The following is an 18,515-nucleotide window of genomic DNA, read 5'->3' on the forward strand; positions in this document are numbered from 1 at the left end:
GGTTATATAAACATGAAAGCTGCAGACTCACACACCTCAATCCTCCACAGTGACACAGGAATGCAGTGATACAGGCGTGCTCCTCCCTATAACCCAGAGGACAGTGCAATTTGGCTTTGACATACTGTACACAGAAGAGGCTATATATAAATAACTTTAATTCCTTGTAATTGCCTTCGTCAGAGAATATGATAACTACACCTTCTTCTCCTCGCCGTTTCAAGTTTAGCCACGATCAGGCACCAACATGGCTCCCAGGAGGACTACTTTTGTGTCTTTTGTGCTTTCAGTTCATATCATATTTTCTCTTGTTTTTCATTTAGTGTGCATCAAAGACGCCTGTAAGACAATTTTTTTCAAACAAAAAAACAAAGTTTCCCATTTGCCTCCCAGGTTGGGCTTGGGAAATATAAGATGAAATACACACACTAGTAGAAAGGTTTGTAGCAGTTACCAGATTTATTTTTGCCTTCATTAATGTCTTCACAGGTATTCCAAAATACAGTAGTCCCTTTCAAAGTAAAATACAACAGGGGCTATTCTTTGTTAGTATCTCTTTCAGTGGGACATCAAAACATACACTCCTAATATCATGTAAGTATTAGCTTGTCTTTTGGTACCATTATGTCTTCACCATGCTGGATTTCATCCTTCATTTAGAGTCCCTTGTGCTGGCAAGTGTTGTGCATCTGACGAAAAGCTGCTCACAAGTAATCCTTAATGTCTTCCTCTAACCGATCATTTCCACACCTAATAAGGAAATCATGTTACACCTTCATAAATATCCTTCTAACCCTTTAGAATCGACACTTTATTTAAATGCATTTGTAAAAGGAGTATTAAAATGATCCTTCATTATAAAACATATATTATTCTTATCACAAGCATCATGTAAAAATCTTATTAACAATATTTTCCTGAGGCACATCACACTTTTTCTTGAGTATCGAAAACGGCATGGAGGATGTCATTTCTTAAAAGTTGACAACATTGCCCATGACTTTGGCTGTGGGGCATCTTAGCAATAATATTGGGCTCTTAAGTGTATTTCTACTGGATTGCTTCTCTTGAGCTCTGATAATGGGATGTAGTTGCTGAAATGGTTTGATAACCATCCTGAAAAAAACTAATTCAATCCATTTTCAAGTCATTTTTATCATTGTGGCCCTCTGGCACAAGTCCATCAACAAAAGTGTCAGCAACATTCATGTGCAACCTAACCTGATTCCTTCAGTACTTCCTGTTGTCATCATCATCATCACCACCATCATAACCGACATACAGTAGACCTTACTGTATTACTCAAATCCACCTGGCTCTCCTCAAGCATCGACATTCAAGCAGTCTTTGAGACGGTCACCGTCTCTCCTCCTTCCCTGTCGCCATGTTCTCAGTCTCTCTCTCCTGTATGGGGAGGCTCGATCGCACTCTCCTCTTCTCCTTGAACCGACCTGAGCGTGAAATTGCCATCTTCCTGCGACACGTCTGCTCGTTGAAGACCGAATCCAGGTGGGAATCATCGAATGTCTCATCGCTGAGGAGGTTGGTTCCCTTGTTGGAGTCCTGTTGGGTCAGGGACTGGTCACCAGGGGTCTTGATGGGGTCTTTTTGCTTTTCAGGGCCTGGTGCAAAAGGGTCAAATTCTGCGTCGAAGGGGTGGGTTACAGTGGAGTCCTTTCCTCCAGTCTTTTTCTTTGGCAGGAATGACTTCCACCACGGGGTCCTCTCTGTCATCTTGGACCAGAGTGAGGGCACTGAAACAGGAAGCAGATGCTTGGAGTAAAACAGATGTCGTTGAGGTGTGCATCATTATTATTAAAGATAAAGTAATTTAATTTTAAAAGTCATATTATCACGTGTCTATAAGCCTTGGTCTAGCTCCTGATACACCTGTACATTCTACTTCTCTTCTCTGTAATGTTTTTAATAAACCCTAAAACCACAATTTCCTTTCATCCTCATCAACATAATAATTTTAAATAATCGTTCATATGTTTTAATGTTGTCATTTGTTTTCTCTAAATTGGAATGAGATTTAAATTCATATTTAGAAAAAAAACAAAACATTTTGCAATAGCAAGGCCAACTAATCCAACAAATAGCCTAACCAGTGTAACCATGTTTACCTTCTCTGTAAAACTGGTTTAATGAGTCGTGAGAACAGAAGAGCAAACCCAAGCCGTGATTCACAGGTGAACAATGCGTAAAACAGCTCACACGAACACTCACCTGAGCTACAACAAATGCTGCGGACACTTCTGACGACCCCCAGAAAAGTGTATTTGCTACACTTAAGCTCGTGCTGAGGTATAATACAGGACAGGTGGGTGTCTTCTTCTCAGTGAGGGAGATAGTCCTTCAAAGGGTCGCCGCAGTATCCATTACACGCACAAGCGAGGTGTCCTCCTAACATCTCCCACCACCTAATTTTTGTGTTTCTCTTCCGCTCTGCTCATCAAGCGTCCCTTCTCTTCTTCGTCCCTTGCGAAAAGTATAAGTGAATTGAAACATTTATAAGGAGCGGCTGTCCTCTACTGAACCAGCAGGTTTCCGCCTCCGAAACTATCCTCTCCTAGCACCTGTCCCGACTTCTGATTGGATGAAATCTTTGGGGCTTGTCACGTGAGTGCCCGCTCAGGTGAATCCGATGGCATGGTGGGCGGGGTTTGTGGTTGCGTGGCAACATACCCCATGGGAGCGTGCTCCTCTAGAGTGACAGATTAAAAAAAAAGTTCTTTGTATTAGTTAAACCCAACCCAACCAGAGAGCCAAATTACGCACCATTTGTTGGACGCCCAATAGTTTAGGCCACAATGACTTGAACTCAATGATGCTAAGCAGAGGAATGTGGTAGTGAGATGTTTATTCTGTGTAGGCCTATGTTTATTAACCTAGGCCTAGTAACCTTAACAGACAGGGTAGCATGCAGTTATCACCTGGTTTATAATGAGACCCCGTCCTTCAATTGTCCGAGACAGGATGTAGTCAGAAGTTAAAGTGACATTACTGCTGTAGACGTGTAATTGTTACTGTTGTAAGTTCATATTTAGTGAGGGGAAGCAGCATGGCCTGGCGCCAGGTTCACCTGCTGGGTTTCTTTCGGATGCTTATACTCTTCCTTGTGCAATAGGCCTACCTATCTTTAAGTCCAACTCTACATATCTACAGGTGTGCAGACCTTTACTGCAGTTACAAACAGTTAAAAAAAAACATGTAGGCCTATGCTATTAGATAACAGGGTATGGCAGGGTGTATTAAATATACAAATGCTGAAGCAAACCAATTGTACCAGAGTATAAGTATCTTGGCACAATAATTGACAACAAACTGACATGGAACACCAACACAAAAGCAAGGTATGCAAAGGCTCAACAGCGCCTCTATTTTTTGAGGAAACTAAGAGATTTTAATGTTGACAGCACTATGCTGAAATTATTTTACAAGACTTTTATTGAAAGTGTGCTGACCTTTTGTATTCAGTGTTGGGGAGGAGCACTGTCCTTACAAAATAAGAACAAACTGGACAAAGTTGTTAAACTAGGCAGCAAGATAACTGGGAAGCAAATGTACAGCATTTCTTTCCTGACAGACCGGTACACACTGAATTTAGCCATCAAGATCACAGCTGACCCTCCATCCAATAATTATTAGAATGACATTAATAAGAGTCATAACCTTCCAAGATTAGCATTTTTTAAAATATATTTTGGGACATTTTTGCTGTAAATATACTTCTCTGGTTAAAATTGCATGATATTTCTTTAAACATGTGGATGTTTGGATTGACTTATTTAGTTTAGTTTAGTTTAGTTTGGTTTATTTGAATCAGGGACAGTGTACAAAAAAAAAACCTTAGTCTCAGAAGAGAAGAGATGTTTTGTACCAGATAGCCTATAGCTAACTAGTTCATTTCCACCTGGGTAGCTATCACCAGAAAAAATCACGTTAATAGTGAATTCCTTTTTTTACAAGGGAGTCCAGGCCAAGATAGCAGCATTAAAGTCTCACACAGAGAACAAACAGACCATCAGAACAATACATTTGATTTATAAATAAAACATTGACAGTGCTAATGCTAAAATGCAAATTTGATTCCATAACTCAGACCAAGATGAAGGTGCAAAAACATTTAAAGCACTTTTACCATTTAAAACAGAGCAAGAACGAGGAGTAACATACATGATGTATCCGTGAGGCTGAAGGTTACAGCTACTGAGAGTTTACAATAGAGTCAGTGGAGAACATAGATAAGAAGGCAGATCATGTAATAAGGCTTTATAAAGAAAGATACAACAATGTTCCAACCTTCTATTGTACAACAAAGACCAGCCTACTTTCTCATACAAGACACAATGATGTGTGCAGAAACCCAAACCAGAGACAAAACACAAGGCAGCATTGTACATTGAGTCCCACATTTTCAGTGATGATGACGAGATAGTATGCATATAAAGAATGTCACCATAATCAACTACTGATCAAAATATTATTAAGAATATTTTATTATTAGTATCATTCCTTTTAGCAAAAGAAACAATGATTTGTTTTTAGAATAAAACCAATGTTACCCATCATTTTTTAACTCTCGATATGATGACTAAATGACAGATTTGATATGTTGAGACTCATTCAATCAACTCATTGAATAAACAACAACACCAAATATTGCATAACAACAAAACTGTACTTAATAACATTTTCCTTCACCTACTTATAAATAATGTTTTAATGTTTTTAATTATGAAGACCTCCTTCAAAATGCAACATTCTCAAGCTAGAATCTGTTCCAAAAGTCAGCACTGAACTGGGGGAAAAGGCGTTTGCTGCTACCTTTACTTGGAACTAGTTAGAAAAATAGCTTAAAATATAAAGAGCTGCTCTCGTTGGATGCTTTTAAGGGGGTGTTAAATGACTTTGAGGCAGACACATCTGGCTGTAGATGTTCTCCCTGATGTGTTTTTTGGATGATCTTGACAAAGCGTGCAGTTTAAATTGATATTTTGTGTATTTTAATGTCTAATGTATTTTTCTGTAATTATACTTGGCTGCACGTTTTTTTGTGTGAAACTGTAAATTGTGCTGCTTCCTGTCTTGGTCAGGACACTCTTGAAAAAGGTATTTTTAATTTCAACTAGTTTCTTTCCTGGTTAAATAAATAAAACAATATGCCCTTGAATTATGTACTATTCTGAAAATATGTGCCAAAATAGCTGGAGGTTTTTATTGGAACCAGGGACATACTCTTTAATATAAATCAATCAATCAATCAATCAATTTTTATTTGTATAGCGTCAACTCATAACAAGTGTTATCTCGAGACACTTTACAAGAAGCAGGTAAAATACCTTACTCTTTGTCTGTTAACATTACAAAAGAGCAGATAAAAAGACCTTACTCATTGTTATGTTACAAAAAGCAGGTAAAAGACCTTACTTATTGCTATGTTACAAAGATCCGGCCTATCCATAAATGTGAGTTTGGAGTTGATATGTCCCAATAATTGGGCAATCTTTTCGACTGTGCCAAAGGAAAGTTTCAAATCATCATTGGAATCTCCATGAGAAACACATTCACATGATGTGACACTCTGCTATGAAAAGTTGTTATTCTTTGTATGTCTTCAGATTGCCTGACGGTTTCTGTCCAGGTGTGTGCCAATAGGGAAGACCCGGTCTGAGCAGCAAAACAGAGAGAAACAAACAGAAACAGAGAGAGGGAGGGGGGGAATCGGGGAATGCCTTGAGTCTCTCTCCTCCAAAGTTTAGAGCGAAAGTTGTTGTAGCAACAGGAATGTGAGCTTGTCTCGCTCTCCATCAGAGGTTGGTCGCGTGCATACCTGAGGGACTCCCTCTCCTTCCATCTCCCATCACAGTCGAAACTCTGCAGTCATTTCATCACACACAGATGGATGTCTAGAATTGTTCTCAATCCTACATGGGCACATATACAGGGTGAGCATGAATTCAATGGACACTGAAATGCATACACATTTAGTATGCATATGTGTTGCAGTTGGCTTTAAGAGTCTGCAGCTAAGGATATATTTCCACAAGCAATTCATCTGTTGTAACTTTTTTATTATTATTATTTTATCTATCAATGAATCTGTTGTATCTATTCTAATAATTATGTTGACTGCCCAGCCTGTAAAATATCTGAGAATAGTGAAAATCACAGTTTCACAGAGCCATAAATAATGTCTTTTTTTGTCCAGCCAAAAAAAAACCATATTAGTCAAATAATTGAGTATTAAATGCACCACCTCAACACGCATGGATTTAGCTTCTCTTGGATCAGAAGAGCATCATAAAAAATCAAAGGATTATGTCAAATCACCTCTCAGTTTTGCACTCCCTCTCCAACTCTCTGTTTCATATCTCCCAATCTGCTTTCCTCTCCATAACCCACAGCTAGTCTCACTGAAAGTTGATCATTTACAGCAACCAGAGCAGATAAAGAAAACATCCGTACAGAGATGTTTCAGATAAAGCTGCACTACAATCATCAGCCTCTCCACCCCGAGAGCATATCTCTTATTGAACATCTTCCAGCTGTGACTGAAGGATTTCCTCGTGGCCTGAAATCAGAGCATTTTCCCATTGAGACAGAAAGGCATGTGGAGAATGTGCGTACAAAATTGAGTGACACTATAGATGAGACATTGAAACAGTGAGTGGGGATTGCATTAGGTAATACCACTTAACTGTATTTGCCTAACTACTTGACTGTTTTCCATCACAAACTACAATGAATCAAAAAATGTTATACAGATGAGTGCACAGAACTCCTGCTTTTAGAAAAACTGAAGCTGTTTCAAAGAAAATACATGATATATTTTCCTATATGCAGATACTTGAAGTTACATTCATTTTAAGTGTGTTTTAAATTCAGTTATTTTCAGCACGCAATCGATGTCAGTCATTTTTATTTCAGTCCTTACTCTCTATATTTAGTTGCTGTTTGCAACACATGAACACAGTGACTCACTCAACCATGAATAAATACTTACGTTGACTCAGATACATAAACTACGTGGGCCCGTCTATGCTCGTGTTTTGGTGTGTGATGACGGGGATGTGCTTGCATCACGCATGTGCCGTGTGCGTATGAGTCCAGTACGGCCTTTGTGCAGTGATAAACCTGAAAATCTCTGTCTGACACTATGCTGTATTGTACAACAGGTTGAGCTGAGGTGTGCTAACCCTGGGAAAGAGAGCAGGAAGGCAGCCAGTCAGACTGGTAGAGTCAGCTGAGAAAGGGCTCTCAAAAAGGACTAAGTGGCTACTGTATCTGAGGATTTTAATGACACACAAGCACAGAGCTGGTTCAGAAGTGGCCTCCTCTGATGATACAAAACAACATGGGCCCTTTACCTCTGCCTACCTCACAGCTAAACACGTCTTTCTCAGCTCTTCTCTGCGAGTTATGAGGATGAAAAAAGAAGACATTTTTGCTAAATACAAATAAAGCAGTTGTCACTTCCAGAGCATTTGGGTGGAGCAGGCAGAGCTCTGATCTTGCGACTGGCATGAGTTTCGATGTATTGCTTTGTGCTCTTGATTTGAGGATTGTACAGTTTGGCCGGTTTTCTTCGTCCGGAATACAAAACTGTGATTACAGTTGCAGAAACTCAACTATGATTAGCCTTCAGGAATGCAGAAAGGAATTTGACAGTTACTGGCTATTTTATTTCTATTTTTATTGAATGTTTTGTTTTGTTTATTGGCATACCAGACAGACAAACAGAAGAATATGCAGATTTGCACACGCACACACACAAACACAAACACACACACAGATTTGGTTGACTTAAATCTTCCAAGGAAGAGAAGAACATAAACTAAACTGTACTCATCATGAGGACCTTTTAATTATAAAATAGGCCTTGATCTTACACCACACCTCTGAATACCTTAGTTAACCAGCTTTCACAATTGTTTTACTTCATTTCCTTGTACAGTAGACATTAAGAGAAGACCTGCATCATTTACTGAGTCCTTACACATTTTGTGGACCCTTCAATAAACCGACAGAAACACCTCCAACAGTCCCACTAAGGTATTCTAAAGTTACTGTAAAAACCCATTTCCAAAGTTTTTTTAAACTTGGCATGCAATATATATTAGGTTCCGAGACACAATTACAGCTTGAAAATGTCACTGTTAGTCACAGAAAGTAAAAAAAAAAAGCCTTATTTCTAGCAGATTATTTAGTGTAATATCATAAGAGTATCTTATAATAGAGTGGTGTTCCCATTAACCCCTTTACACTGTCCCTGAATGTTTTATGTACTGTTGCATTAACCTGCAATTCAGCCTTTTACTTCTTTAGGTTCACAGAGTTACAGAAAAGGTGGTATGAAACTTTGATGTTTACACATTTAAAATATGACCAGTTTAAGATAAGATAAGATAAGATATACTTTATTCATCCCAGCAGGGAAATTTAGATGTTCCAGCAGCCAGCATACATACAAATACACAACACAACACATATATACATACATATCCCACCCATACAAAAAAACATGAGCCCACAATACAGTTTGATATATGATATATGCAACTCAGGCTAAAGTTTAAAAGTTGAAATGTCTTCTGTCCTTACTTAAAGGAGAGTCATACTCCTGAGGAAGTAGCAGGGTAAGAAAAGCCCAATATTATGTGTCAGTGCATTCTGCTGTTTGACCACTAGATGGTGCTAAATGTAATTCTTAAACATCTGACTATTACTTTTGTTCAGCAAATCTGGTAAAACATCAGTAGTAAGAGATCATATTAGTTGTCAGGGCTGGAAGTTGCACGGAACACTTTATTTGGTACATTTGAATGATTTTAACATGACAGTTTTCTAGGGGTGGATCAGTCTGTAATCATTTAAGAGTGATCACTTGTTTTACATCTACTGTAAATATTTTCAGGATCATGAATCTGTCACCTCCTGCTATTCCTTCTGATAGATCACCCAAATAAAGGGAGATCGAATTTAATGTGAACAATTGGCCGAGAATCTGCTTCAAGATTTTCCAAATATCCAAAAAAACATTTGTATCTTAAGGCAGAACTAGAATAAGTTGGTGGTCTGCCTCATCACTCCCGCAGTCTCTCCAACATGCACAGCTTTCAGATACCAGAACATCTTACAGAATTTGCGGAATAATATGATTCAAAGTTACAGCATATAAAAAAATCGTATTAGTAGACATACATTTCATAAAACATGAGAAGATACAAAATAAGGTTTATTAATTTTACACCATCTATAAGAATAAACACAAACACTTTTTTATTTGAATAGTTTGCATTTTAGAAATAAATGGAAATAATGATAATAATGTATTATTAATGTGATTTTTCATTTAAATTGGACAGTGTTGTGAAATGTGGTTTATTTCTTAGTCGTGACATATTTTCATTTTTGCAGTAGTTGACATTGAATAAGTTAATTGGTGTTTAAAAGAATGGAGCAAATCGCAGGGAAGTTGTAAGTTGCCCTCACTGTCAAGAGAGGGCGCTACCGGGAAAAAATGTGACCGGCGCTATGTGTCGTAGAAGAAGACGAGAGCTTACAGCACAACATCGAAGAAGAAGAAGAAGAAGAAGACATCTGTAGAGTCATGTAATCACAACCAAGACCAAGGTTATACGGATGATACTGCAGACAAATATGAATAGCATTTGACAGTTATCATCTTATCTCGGTAAGGAAAATGTCCTCGCAGCTTGTTTTGTTGCTACAGTTTTGTCTGTCACAGAAACAACCACACCGGCTTGAAGCTAGCAGCTAACTGAGCTCAATGTGAGGTCAAGAGAAACTCACTTAATTATTCGCATGTTTACACCTTGCTGTATTTTGGTCTGAATGTAGTGTTTAAGGATGTGTATGACCTTTAAAACAGCGTTATCCTCGTCCACATAATGACACCACGGCGTGGGTCAGTACTGAGGTATTGAGGCTCATTTGATGACGTAATCAGGTGTCTCATGGTTTACTAGATGATTCTGCAGGTGAAGCCGGGTGTGGGGTGACCTCCCGTCCAAAGGGGGTTCATGTTTTAGCCAAGTGGAATGGTGGAGGGGCTTTGTTGATGAATTGCTGTGTTAAGGGTTAAACAGTGGCAGATACACTTTAGAGCAGGGGTGGGCAACTGGCGGCCTGGGGGCCACAAGCGGCCCTCGTCAACCCTCAATGTGGCCCTCAGGTCAATTTTTATAAATCAAAACATGACAAAATATGTCCATAATAATATTTGATCTCTGGTATATGTTGAGTTAAATTTGAGACTTAATTGACTGTAATTGTTTTTGTATCCTACAATTTGGCCCTCTGGCAGTGAGAATCAAATGAATGTGGCCCTTGCTGTGACCAAAGTTGCCCCATCCCTGCTTCAGAGTAAAAGGATGACTGTATGAACTTCTATTATGCGCACATACACACAGAGCTGTCAGCTTTGACACCTAGATGATCTCTGCTCTCTCCTGATTTCAGCCTAGGTCGCGATGAGTGTCCCCTGCTTCCTGTCCTCTGCTGCCCGAAGCTTCAGCCTGCCGTGTCCCGCAGCAGGTCTGCTCTACTGCCGGTTACTCGGCCCCAGCTCAGTAACAAGGTGAGATTCATGTGGTATGTCCCGGTGTTGTCTCTATTGGTTTCCGCACTCGCTTGTTTTTTATTTGGGCAGAAACTGCTGTTTGACTTGCGGCAGCAGATGTCAAGTCATATTTATTTATAAAGCACATTTAAAAACAGCTACAGCTGACCAAAGTGCTGTACAATACATTAAAAAAAGAAAAAAACAACTTCAGATCACAACGTCCACAAGAGAGAAATATATATATGTATACATATAACAAAATAATATATAAAGAAGCCAACAAAATAAAGAAAGCAACAAAGGAACCTGAAAGAAAGAAGATGTAGTAGTCTTGTCTCTGTTTTCAGATTCAACACAATTCACAAACATTTCTGACATCTCATGTACTTCACTGAAACTGACTGGGGGAAATACGTATGAAAATAAATATTAAGCAACTTATGCCGAGTTTGATTTGAACTTAGTACAGCAAAATATTACTACACCACTCTACTTGCAAGATGTTCATTTTCTTACATTTCTTTTTTTGTATGTGGCTGTAGTGGAGTGCTCACTGTTACAATCATTATTCCACAGAATATGTGATTCAACTTCAACATTTCCAGAAATATGTTTGTGAGGGAGTTAGGAATCTGATTACAAAGGCAGAAAGTCATTATTTCTGTGCAGTAAACCTAACAAACACCGGCTGGTGGAAACCAGTTGGGGACATCACTCTGGCTCTGTTTGTTGTGATCTGCGGTTGTGGCTGCTCACTCCTGAAGCGCTATGGAGACTGATGACAAACTACAAGATGATGTAATCTAGTGAAAATTCATCGTCAGATCTACTGCGCAGCAGGTCTCAAAGAGTTTGTAATTCAAGGATCACTACAAGTAAATTACAGATAAAAACCCAGATTTACTACATATTGACACAGGTTGTTTGTGCTTTACACATTTGTTCTTACCACATTCAATGTAGTGTTTTGAATTCTTTGAGCACTGCGAACAAAAAGCTGTTTGCCTCTGTTATAGTGGAACAATAGGTAAAGTGTCAATGGCCTACAATCCCAAATGAAAGCACATAAACGTTCTGGATGGCAAGACACAACCAGGTGCCGTGTGATTTAGTGGAACTGTCTCTTTAAATGTTCTCATTATGACCATGAGGGCAAAGTCCGCCTGCTGTTTTTAGAGTTTTTTGTAACACAGCACTGCTTCGTAGGTCTCACTTTTTGAATAAGAGATTCTCTCTCCTTTTTAGAAGAAGTATGTCGTCTAAGCGGCAGATGGATCATCTAGAGAGAACAGCAAAAGACTCCAGACAAAATGTAAGTACATGTAATGTGTTTAAATGTATTCATCCCTCTCCATATGATCTATCTCTTATAGTCCATGCCAACTGCTAACCTCAGTTCTTCTCCTCTGTTTGTGTGTTTGTGTGTATCATGTGCCTGACTGGCGGCATAACACAGGCTCTTTATCCGGCTCAAGTGTGTGGCATCGTAAATGAATCGGAGGCGGTGAAGCGCTTGAGAATAGCTGTCCACCCAGACTTTAGCTTCAAGGCTGGCCAGTGGTAGGTAGATACTAATGTTAAATGCAGGCTGTGGCTCAGTTGGTAGAGTCATCGCCTTTTAACCGAAAGGTCGAGGGTTCGATCCCCAGCTGAGCAACATGTCTGATGTGTCCTTGGGCAAGACACTTAACCCTGCATTGCTCCCGCTGCTTCGGTGGCGGTGTATGACTGGATTAGTGTTGTACTTAATCTCTGATGTACGTCGCTTTGGATAAAAGCGTCTGCTAAGTGAATTGTAACATTGTAACATTGTAAATGCTAAACAGCAAATAGGTCGTATACCTTGGCCATAGCCTGTCTGATGTAGTTTAGTTCATCACTAGAAAAATAGTCTCAGTGTTTCCCCTAGGTTTACAGCGTTGGGGGGGGTGGGGACAAGCCGACACAGCGACACGACCACACGACGACTTGAAGGAATCTTGGTGTTCATGGGTTACTTTTAATGACAGCTGTCCTTTTCTATTGGAAAGGTATCCTTAAATGACTTCTTTCCCTGATTTCCGACTCTATCCACTATCCTATCTCTACAATAAAGGCACAAAAAGCCCCCCAAAAAATGGCGGGCCGCCCCCCCCCAATATAATGGTAGGGGAAACACTGAGTCTGTAACAATGGTATTTGGCACCACAATGTACATTCACACAAGTTGTAAAGCAACAAATTAAGCACACATGTACATACACTAAACTCCCAGATCATGTGTCAGCATTTTGAAGATTTTTTAACTGTGAATGTTATAGATCCTCAGCTTAAGAAATGTCTTCATGAACACTATTGGATTTCTTGTGTCACAGAATGCAGCCGTGCAGCATTCAGTTAGTGATGAATATAAACAAACTTGTTTCGTCATATACTCCTCTGGTTTATTTTCCAGCTGCTGTAGTGCTCACAGTAACCACAAGGGGGTGGCATTGTCATTGACTTGTCCTGCTGTTGACCTGCTTGTTTTCTTTCCTCGCACGCTTTTCCTTGAGAACAAGTTACAATTTTGAAATGCCGTATTGTGTATTTTTGAGAAAAAGAAGAAGTGTTGTAAAGGACGGCATTGCATCAACCAGTGAATGGATCAAAGCTTATGAATCATGTGCAGATGTTTTGTCAAACAAGGATAATGATAATGAAAGATAAACTTGTTATCCAAAAAGACAACATCACCTGAAGTTAACTCTTAGATCTGTTTAGACAACATCTGTATGCACTGGTTTGTGTGTTTGCTTGCAGCTGTGACATGAAAGCTGCTCGGTACACAGTGTCTTCTTTTACTGATGGTGAACTTAAATCTATCTTCAAGTTTAAAGCGGACTTCCAGCCAGTCTTTTTTTAATCATAACAGAAAGTTAAGTTTGTCTTGGATGAAGGCACAGCTTTTTTTTCTCTGAGTCTGTCAGTGTTGCCAGTGTTAATTAGTGTTCCCTGCACATGCAGTAGATGTACATGAGCCCATACTGTAGGTGGGCGGTGGTGAGATATAAAACCAGCAGCCAGTTGCCCCGCAGCAACTGATAATGAATGTAAATAGATGGAAATCCTCGAGTTTCAGTGTTTCTGAGAAAAATGGCTGTGAAGTTTTTAGTCGCCAGGTGGGAGAGGAGGAGGAGGAGGAGGAGGAGGAGCAGCAGTAGAAGTAGAAGGTGGGTGGAACATATGTGTGCGTCTTTGCAGCAGATCCATATTTATGATGCCTGTGAGGGCTGTGCAGTGAGTGTCTCTCTCTCTGGTGTAACAGTGGGTCATTGTGTTGGTGGAACATTAGACCAACTGTTAAGCATTGCCGTTTTCCTCTGAGGGCACTCTGCCTCTTTGTTTGTTGACAGACAGATTGCGACCATGTTGGGTGTAAACGGGGACACCACGCACTGTTTCAACTTAGTTGTAGGAAAGTTTCCATCTGGTTTGATTTTGTTCTTCTTGGTTTTTGCAACAGGCCGCCCCCTTCATGAAGTCAAAGGACACCATGCTTCCTGCATTCACACTTTGACCCTTAGTGAAGCTTGTTTTTTTTTTATTTCTTTTGAATAAACTGTTGTGTTTAAAAGTCTGCAAAGTCAGTGAGGAAAAGGAACACGTTCTAGTTCTAGATAATAAAGCTCAAACATCCACATAGAAAATCAATATTTAAACGTATAAGAACATACATGAATGGCTTGTGTTTTCTGTTTTGCATGCAGGGTGGATTTCTTTATCCCTGGCGTGGAGACCGTCGGAGGTTTCTCCATGTGCTCCGGTCCAGGTTTGCTACAGAGGGAGGGTGTTGTTGAACTGGCTGTCAAATACTCCAAACACCCTCCAGCCCACTGGATCCACACCGCGGTGAGTGGGGCGGTCAGATATATATTACATACAATTACTTTAGTTCAAGGGACATGCTAGATATGGACTTGTTGCTCACTAGAAAGCATATTTATTAGGTTATTGTCATTTTTATCAGTTATAAAAAGCACTCAACTTTAGCATCTTAAAGGACCAGAGAAAAGCATTTGAAGATTATTATTCAGGTACATCCTTATTTTCTCGAAGAGATGAACCAGTTTCAAGAACCGGAATTGACAACAAAAGCAAACATTTTCTTGTAACTCCTGTTTGATGAAAATGTATTGTTAGGTCTACACCTGCACAACATGTGTATGCAGAGTGGAGGGAGCATGCAGATCGTCTCCTAGTTAAGCAATCTTGAGTGGAGATCTTATAAAGACAAAATGCTGCATTGATAACCATTATCTTAAATTTAGGATTATAACTTTACCTCCGTTGTTGGTTAACTTCACCTCGTTTGAGCCATTTTGTCACGGGACAATCACTGTGTCTCTCGCTGGCACTGCAGCTGTGAGTGATGCCTCCGTCAGGAGAGGTACACTTGCTTTCCAGACAAGTGGCACGTCTACTGCTGTGAACATGAATTGGCATTTAAGTCTAGACGCTAAAGACAATCCCACTTTTATCAGGTGTTTGTTAGGGGAGAAACACCTGTGAACAAAGGCTGCTTCAGCACCATGCAGATAATCACTTTGTCTGGCATCTACCCCGTCATGTCTTTGATGTTTTATCATTATTATAATTTTATTTCTAGATCATATAGAGGCATCAGGGATACAATAATTCTGTTTCATAGCCGGTGAAGAACTCCTCAGAAGGAGGTTTGATAATATGGATGTTTACATTAAAGATGAAGAAAAAGAGCAGAGAGATTTGGATGGCAGGAAATGTTTGAAGTGGCCGAGGAAGCCTCACAAGGATAATTAAAGTCGTGTGACTCCATAATTAAGGGGTATTAATAGAAATATCAAAGAGTTTGAAGGAAACTGGTTTCAGTCTCTACACTCCTTATCTGATATTTCTTCATTCATACACATATGGAAAGATGTGATGTTCTAAGTGAATTCAATTGTAGGTTGTCTATGATGATGTGTTCCAAAAGGTTTGTAGTGTTTTTTTAATCCGGTGTGTGTTTGTGTGTGTATAGTTGTTTGAATATGAACAATGTTTCCTTTCTGCTTACCTTTGCCTTCCATTTCTGTTCTGGCTCTGTTTGTTTGCAGCTTCTGTGTTTGATGATGAGCCCTAATAAATAGCTTTGAGCTAGAACGCCGTGTGTAAATAAGTATCAGAAAGCGCTGTGATGTGCTCCAGTGTTCAGACCCTTACAGCTCTCTGCTCTGGGATCGTTTGATGATGAGTGTGTTTGATATTTTGCGCTTTCGACTCCTCTCTGCGAGCAGGAATAGCACAGGGACCATGGCAGCAGATTAAGAGTGTGTGTGAGCATTGTTATTATGTGTATGTGTGCTCACATGTGTACAAAAAAACACATAGAGGCATATTTACAGCTTCTTATGACTTCAAAAGACCTTCTCTGGCAAACTTGTGAAATCGCTTTCAGCCGCAGCACAGCAAAGGTTTGTTGTGTTTATGCGTGTGGATCTAAAAGTGGCTTTTTTTTCCTTCTGTTTCCTGGGGCGGCGGCAAAGTTCAAGAGATGCTGTATTTTTCTGGGAATTTATTTCAAATTGTCGGAGGTGTATATCAGCTGCAAAGAGACATTATGGAAATAAACAATGCTCAATATGCCATCTTTCTTGTTTTGTTGTCCTTATCTCATCCCTCTCTCTTCCTCCCCTCAGTGTTCAGTCGGCTCTCAGGTGGCCATGCGTGTCGGTGGAGACTTCTTCTTCGACCCATTGCCCTCCGGCTCGGCTGTGGATCTGCTGCTGGTGGCAGGCGGTGTAGGGATCAACCCCTTGTACTCCATCCTGTTGCACACTTCAGATCTGCTGCATCTTAATCGAGCATCTGGTGGGCGGGACTACAACATAGGCTCCGCTCACCTCTGTTATACCGCCAAGACCATGCAGGAACTGCTTTTTAAGGTGTGTGTAGCACTATGAATGGAAAGTTGTGTTTTCCACTTGCTGCTGTAGGTGTATGATATATACCATGTGTGCTGCAGTTTGCAGTCTGCAAAAAATTATATAAAAAAAATATGACAGTCGACCGCTTTTGTTCCCAGAGCTCAATCATCGAGGCGTGCCGGGAGTTCCCTGACAAGTTCTCCTGTGACTTCCACATCACGCAACAGAGCACAGATGTCGACCCGCACCTCCAGCCATTCCTCAACCGTAAGTAAAGCCCCTACACAAACACGCAAACTTCTACACACACACACACACACACACACACACACACACACACACTTTTCTTTGTGTTGTTGGGGCAATTACTGAATTTTGATTTAATTCTCTCACCCACATATGCGACTAAGAAGTGCTTAAGCCCTGCAGTTAAGAATTTTGATTGATTGACTTCCCTCGTATCTCTTCAGGCGGAAGGATCACAGAGGAGGAGCTGCAGGCTCATGTGGACCCACAGAGGACTTTATGCTTCCTATGCGGGCCCCCGCCCATGATTGAAGCAATTTCAAAAACCCTCATGGACCTCGGCCTTCCGAAAGACAGAATCCTCTTCGAGAAGTGGTGGTAGAACTTCAGGGACCTGCTGGGGTTCCTCCTGACTGGGCTGGCACTCCTCCTCTTTTCAGCCTAAGATGGGGAATGTATGGAGATGGGATGAGAAGGAGAGCGTTTGGAATATTCAACTGATTTGGACATTAATGAGTGTTGGAAAGCTGGAGAAAATTCACCCTCCAATCGTTGCTGCTGCAGCCTGTGCCTGATCTGTGATACCCCGCTGGGACCGCCCACTCTGGATCCAGCAGCTGACTCACTCAAACAACAGAGATGAGTTGTGTTTCTTCAAATCTGAAAAGGACAACTGAACAGACTGTTCAAACAAAATCTACTTTGGCAACATGTTTATCAGCTCACGTCCTTGATGGATATAACAAGGACTGTGACAGACTCAATGTGACAGTTTGTAGCACATTTCCAAATCTCATCTCAGTTCTAGCCTTTACATGCTTTCCTGAGGATCTGATTAAATATCGTAGGTGTTGATCCATTTTAAATCACTGATTTACCTTTGCAAGCATTTCTTACAGCAATAATTTCACATTTAAAAAACAAAATACACATGTTCACTTTCTGCTAAGAGTCAGATAGTAAGTCTAATATCATACGTGTCAATACTAGCTTAGTTTAAAGACATTCAACCAACTTCCAGGGAGTGAAGAAATACTCCTGCATATTTACCCATCATGAACGTGAAGTGTTTTTACTCTTTAGATTTTGCTGTGGGGAAATAAGACTGAACTGATTAAATAGTAATCTTTAAGGTGGATATTGTAACATTAGAAAGGAAGAACTCTTTGCTCTTATTAGTTCAAACCAGCTGCTGGCTTTAACCTCATATTCTGTGGCCAGATGTGAGTGTACCATTGATCGTTCTATCTTACTCTTAGCTAGTGAATATGTGTATTTTTGAGAAAGTTAACTACAGGTACTGCTTCAATGTCCTTAGATGATAGATGATCAGGGTGAACAATAGCAGTCTGTACTGTTTTTTTATTTCATTTTCTTCAGTCAAATACCTCAAAACATTTGTTAAAGTTTTCTTACAGATGTTTTACTATGTGTATGTATGCCTAATGAAATAACTTATATTTAATTGCAGAGCTGAAGATTTTAAGCTGTTTGACTGAGTTACTTTGAAGCAAATGTTTCACATTTTATTCGCATGCAAACTTCACACCAAGTGTATTTTTAGAGTCAAAACTACACAAACATTCTCCCACATATTGGCCAATTTTAGTCACTCTCTCACATATTGGCCAGTTTTAGTCACTCTCACACTATTACATGCATACGGTGCCTATCTCGCACACACTTCAACTCCATCACACACATCCACATACGAATAAACATGGGGACGTGAGTATCCCATGGTGTACTGTAATGGAACCTCCAGGTGGTCT

The 18,515-nt window shown here is 40.0% G+C and overlaps 2 protein-coding genes across 2 annotated transcripts; one reads left to right on the top strand and one right to left on the bottom strand.

Moving 5' to 3' along the window:
* Positions 1–436: 436 nt before the first annotated feature.
* LOC132991378 (proline-rich protein 15) lies at positions 437–2,491 on the bottom strand. Its single transcript, XM_061060144.1, has 2 exons — positions 2,230–2,491; positions 437–1,754 (listed from the first exon to the last, which is right to left on the bottom strand). Exon 2 carries the CDS (start codon positions 1,732–1,734, stop codon positions 1,357–1,359), a length of 378 nt encoding a protein of 125 aa, XP_060916127.1. The 5' UTR covers positions 1,735–1,754; positions 2,230–2,491; the 3' UTR covers positions 437–1,356.
* Positions 2,492–9,549: 7,058 nt separating this feature from the next.
* oxnad1 (oxidoreductase NAD-binding domain containing 1) lies at positions 9,550–18,229 on the top strand. Its single transcript, XM_061059173.1, has 8 exons — positions 9,550–9,700; positions 10,489–10,606; positions 11,837–11,903; positions 12,048–12,151; positions 14,320–14,461; positions 16,270–16,515; positions 16,656–16,764; positions 16,968–18,229. Exons 2-8 carry the CDS (start codon positions 10,500–10,502, stop codon positions 17,123–17,125), a joined length of 933 nt encoding a protein of 310 aa, XP_060915156.1. The 5' UTR covers positions 9,550–9,700; positions 10,489–10,499; the 3' UTR covers positions 17,126–18,229.
* Positions 18,230–18,515: the final 286 nt, after the last annotated feature.

This window comes from Labrus mixtus, chromosome 16, assembly GCF_963584025.1.
Source record: "Labrus mixtus chromosome 16, fLabMix1.1, whole genome shotgun sequence".
NCBI classification, from domain to species: domain Eukaryota; kingdom Metazoa; phylum Chordata; class Actinopteri; order Labriformes; family Labridae; genus Labrus; species Labrus mixtus.

Excerpts from the sequence above, each read along its gene's own strand:
- LOC132991378 (XM_061060144.1), bottom strand. The coding sequence starts at position 1,734 with ATGACAGAGAGGACCCCGTGGTGGAAGTCATTCCTGCCAAAGAAAAAG.
- oxnad1 (XM_061059173.1), top strand. The coding sequence starts at position 10,500 with ATGAGTGTCCCCTGCTTCCTGTCCTCTGCTGCCCGAAGCTTCAGCCTG. Across the intron at positions 10,607-11,836 it reads GGCCCCAGCTCAGTAACAAG|AAGAAGTATGTCGTCTAAGC; the intron begins GTGAGATTCATG and ends TCTCCTTTTTAG. Across the intron at positions 12,152-14,319 it reads AGCTTCAAGGCTGGCCAGTG|GGTGGATTTCTTTATCCCTG; the intron begins GTAGGTAGATAC and ends TTTTGCATGCAG.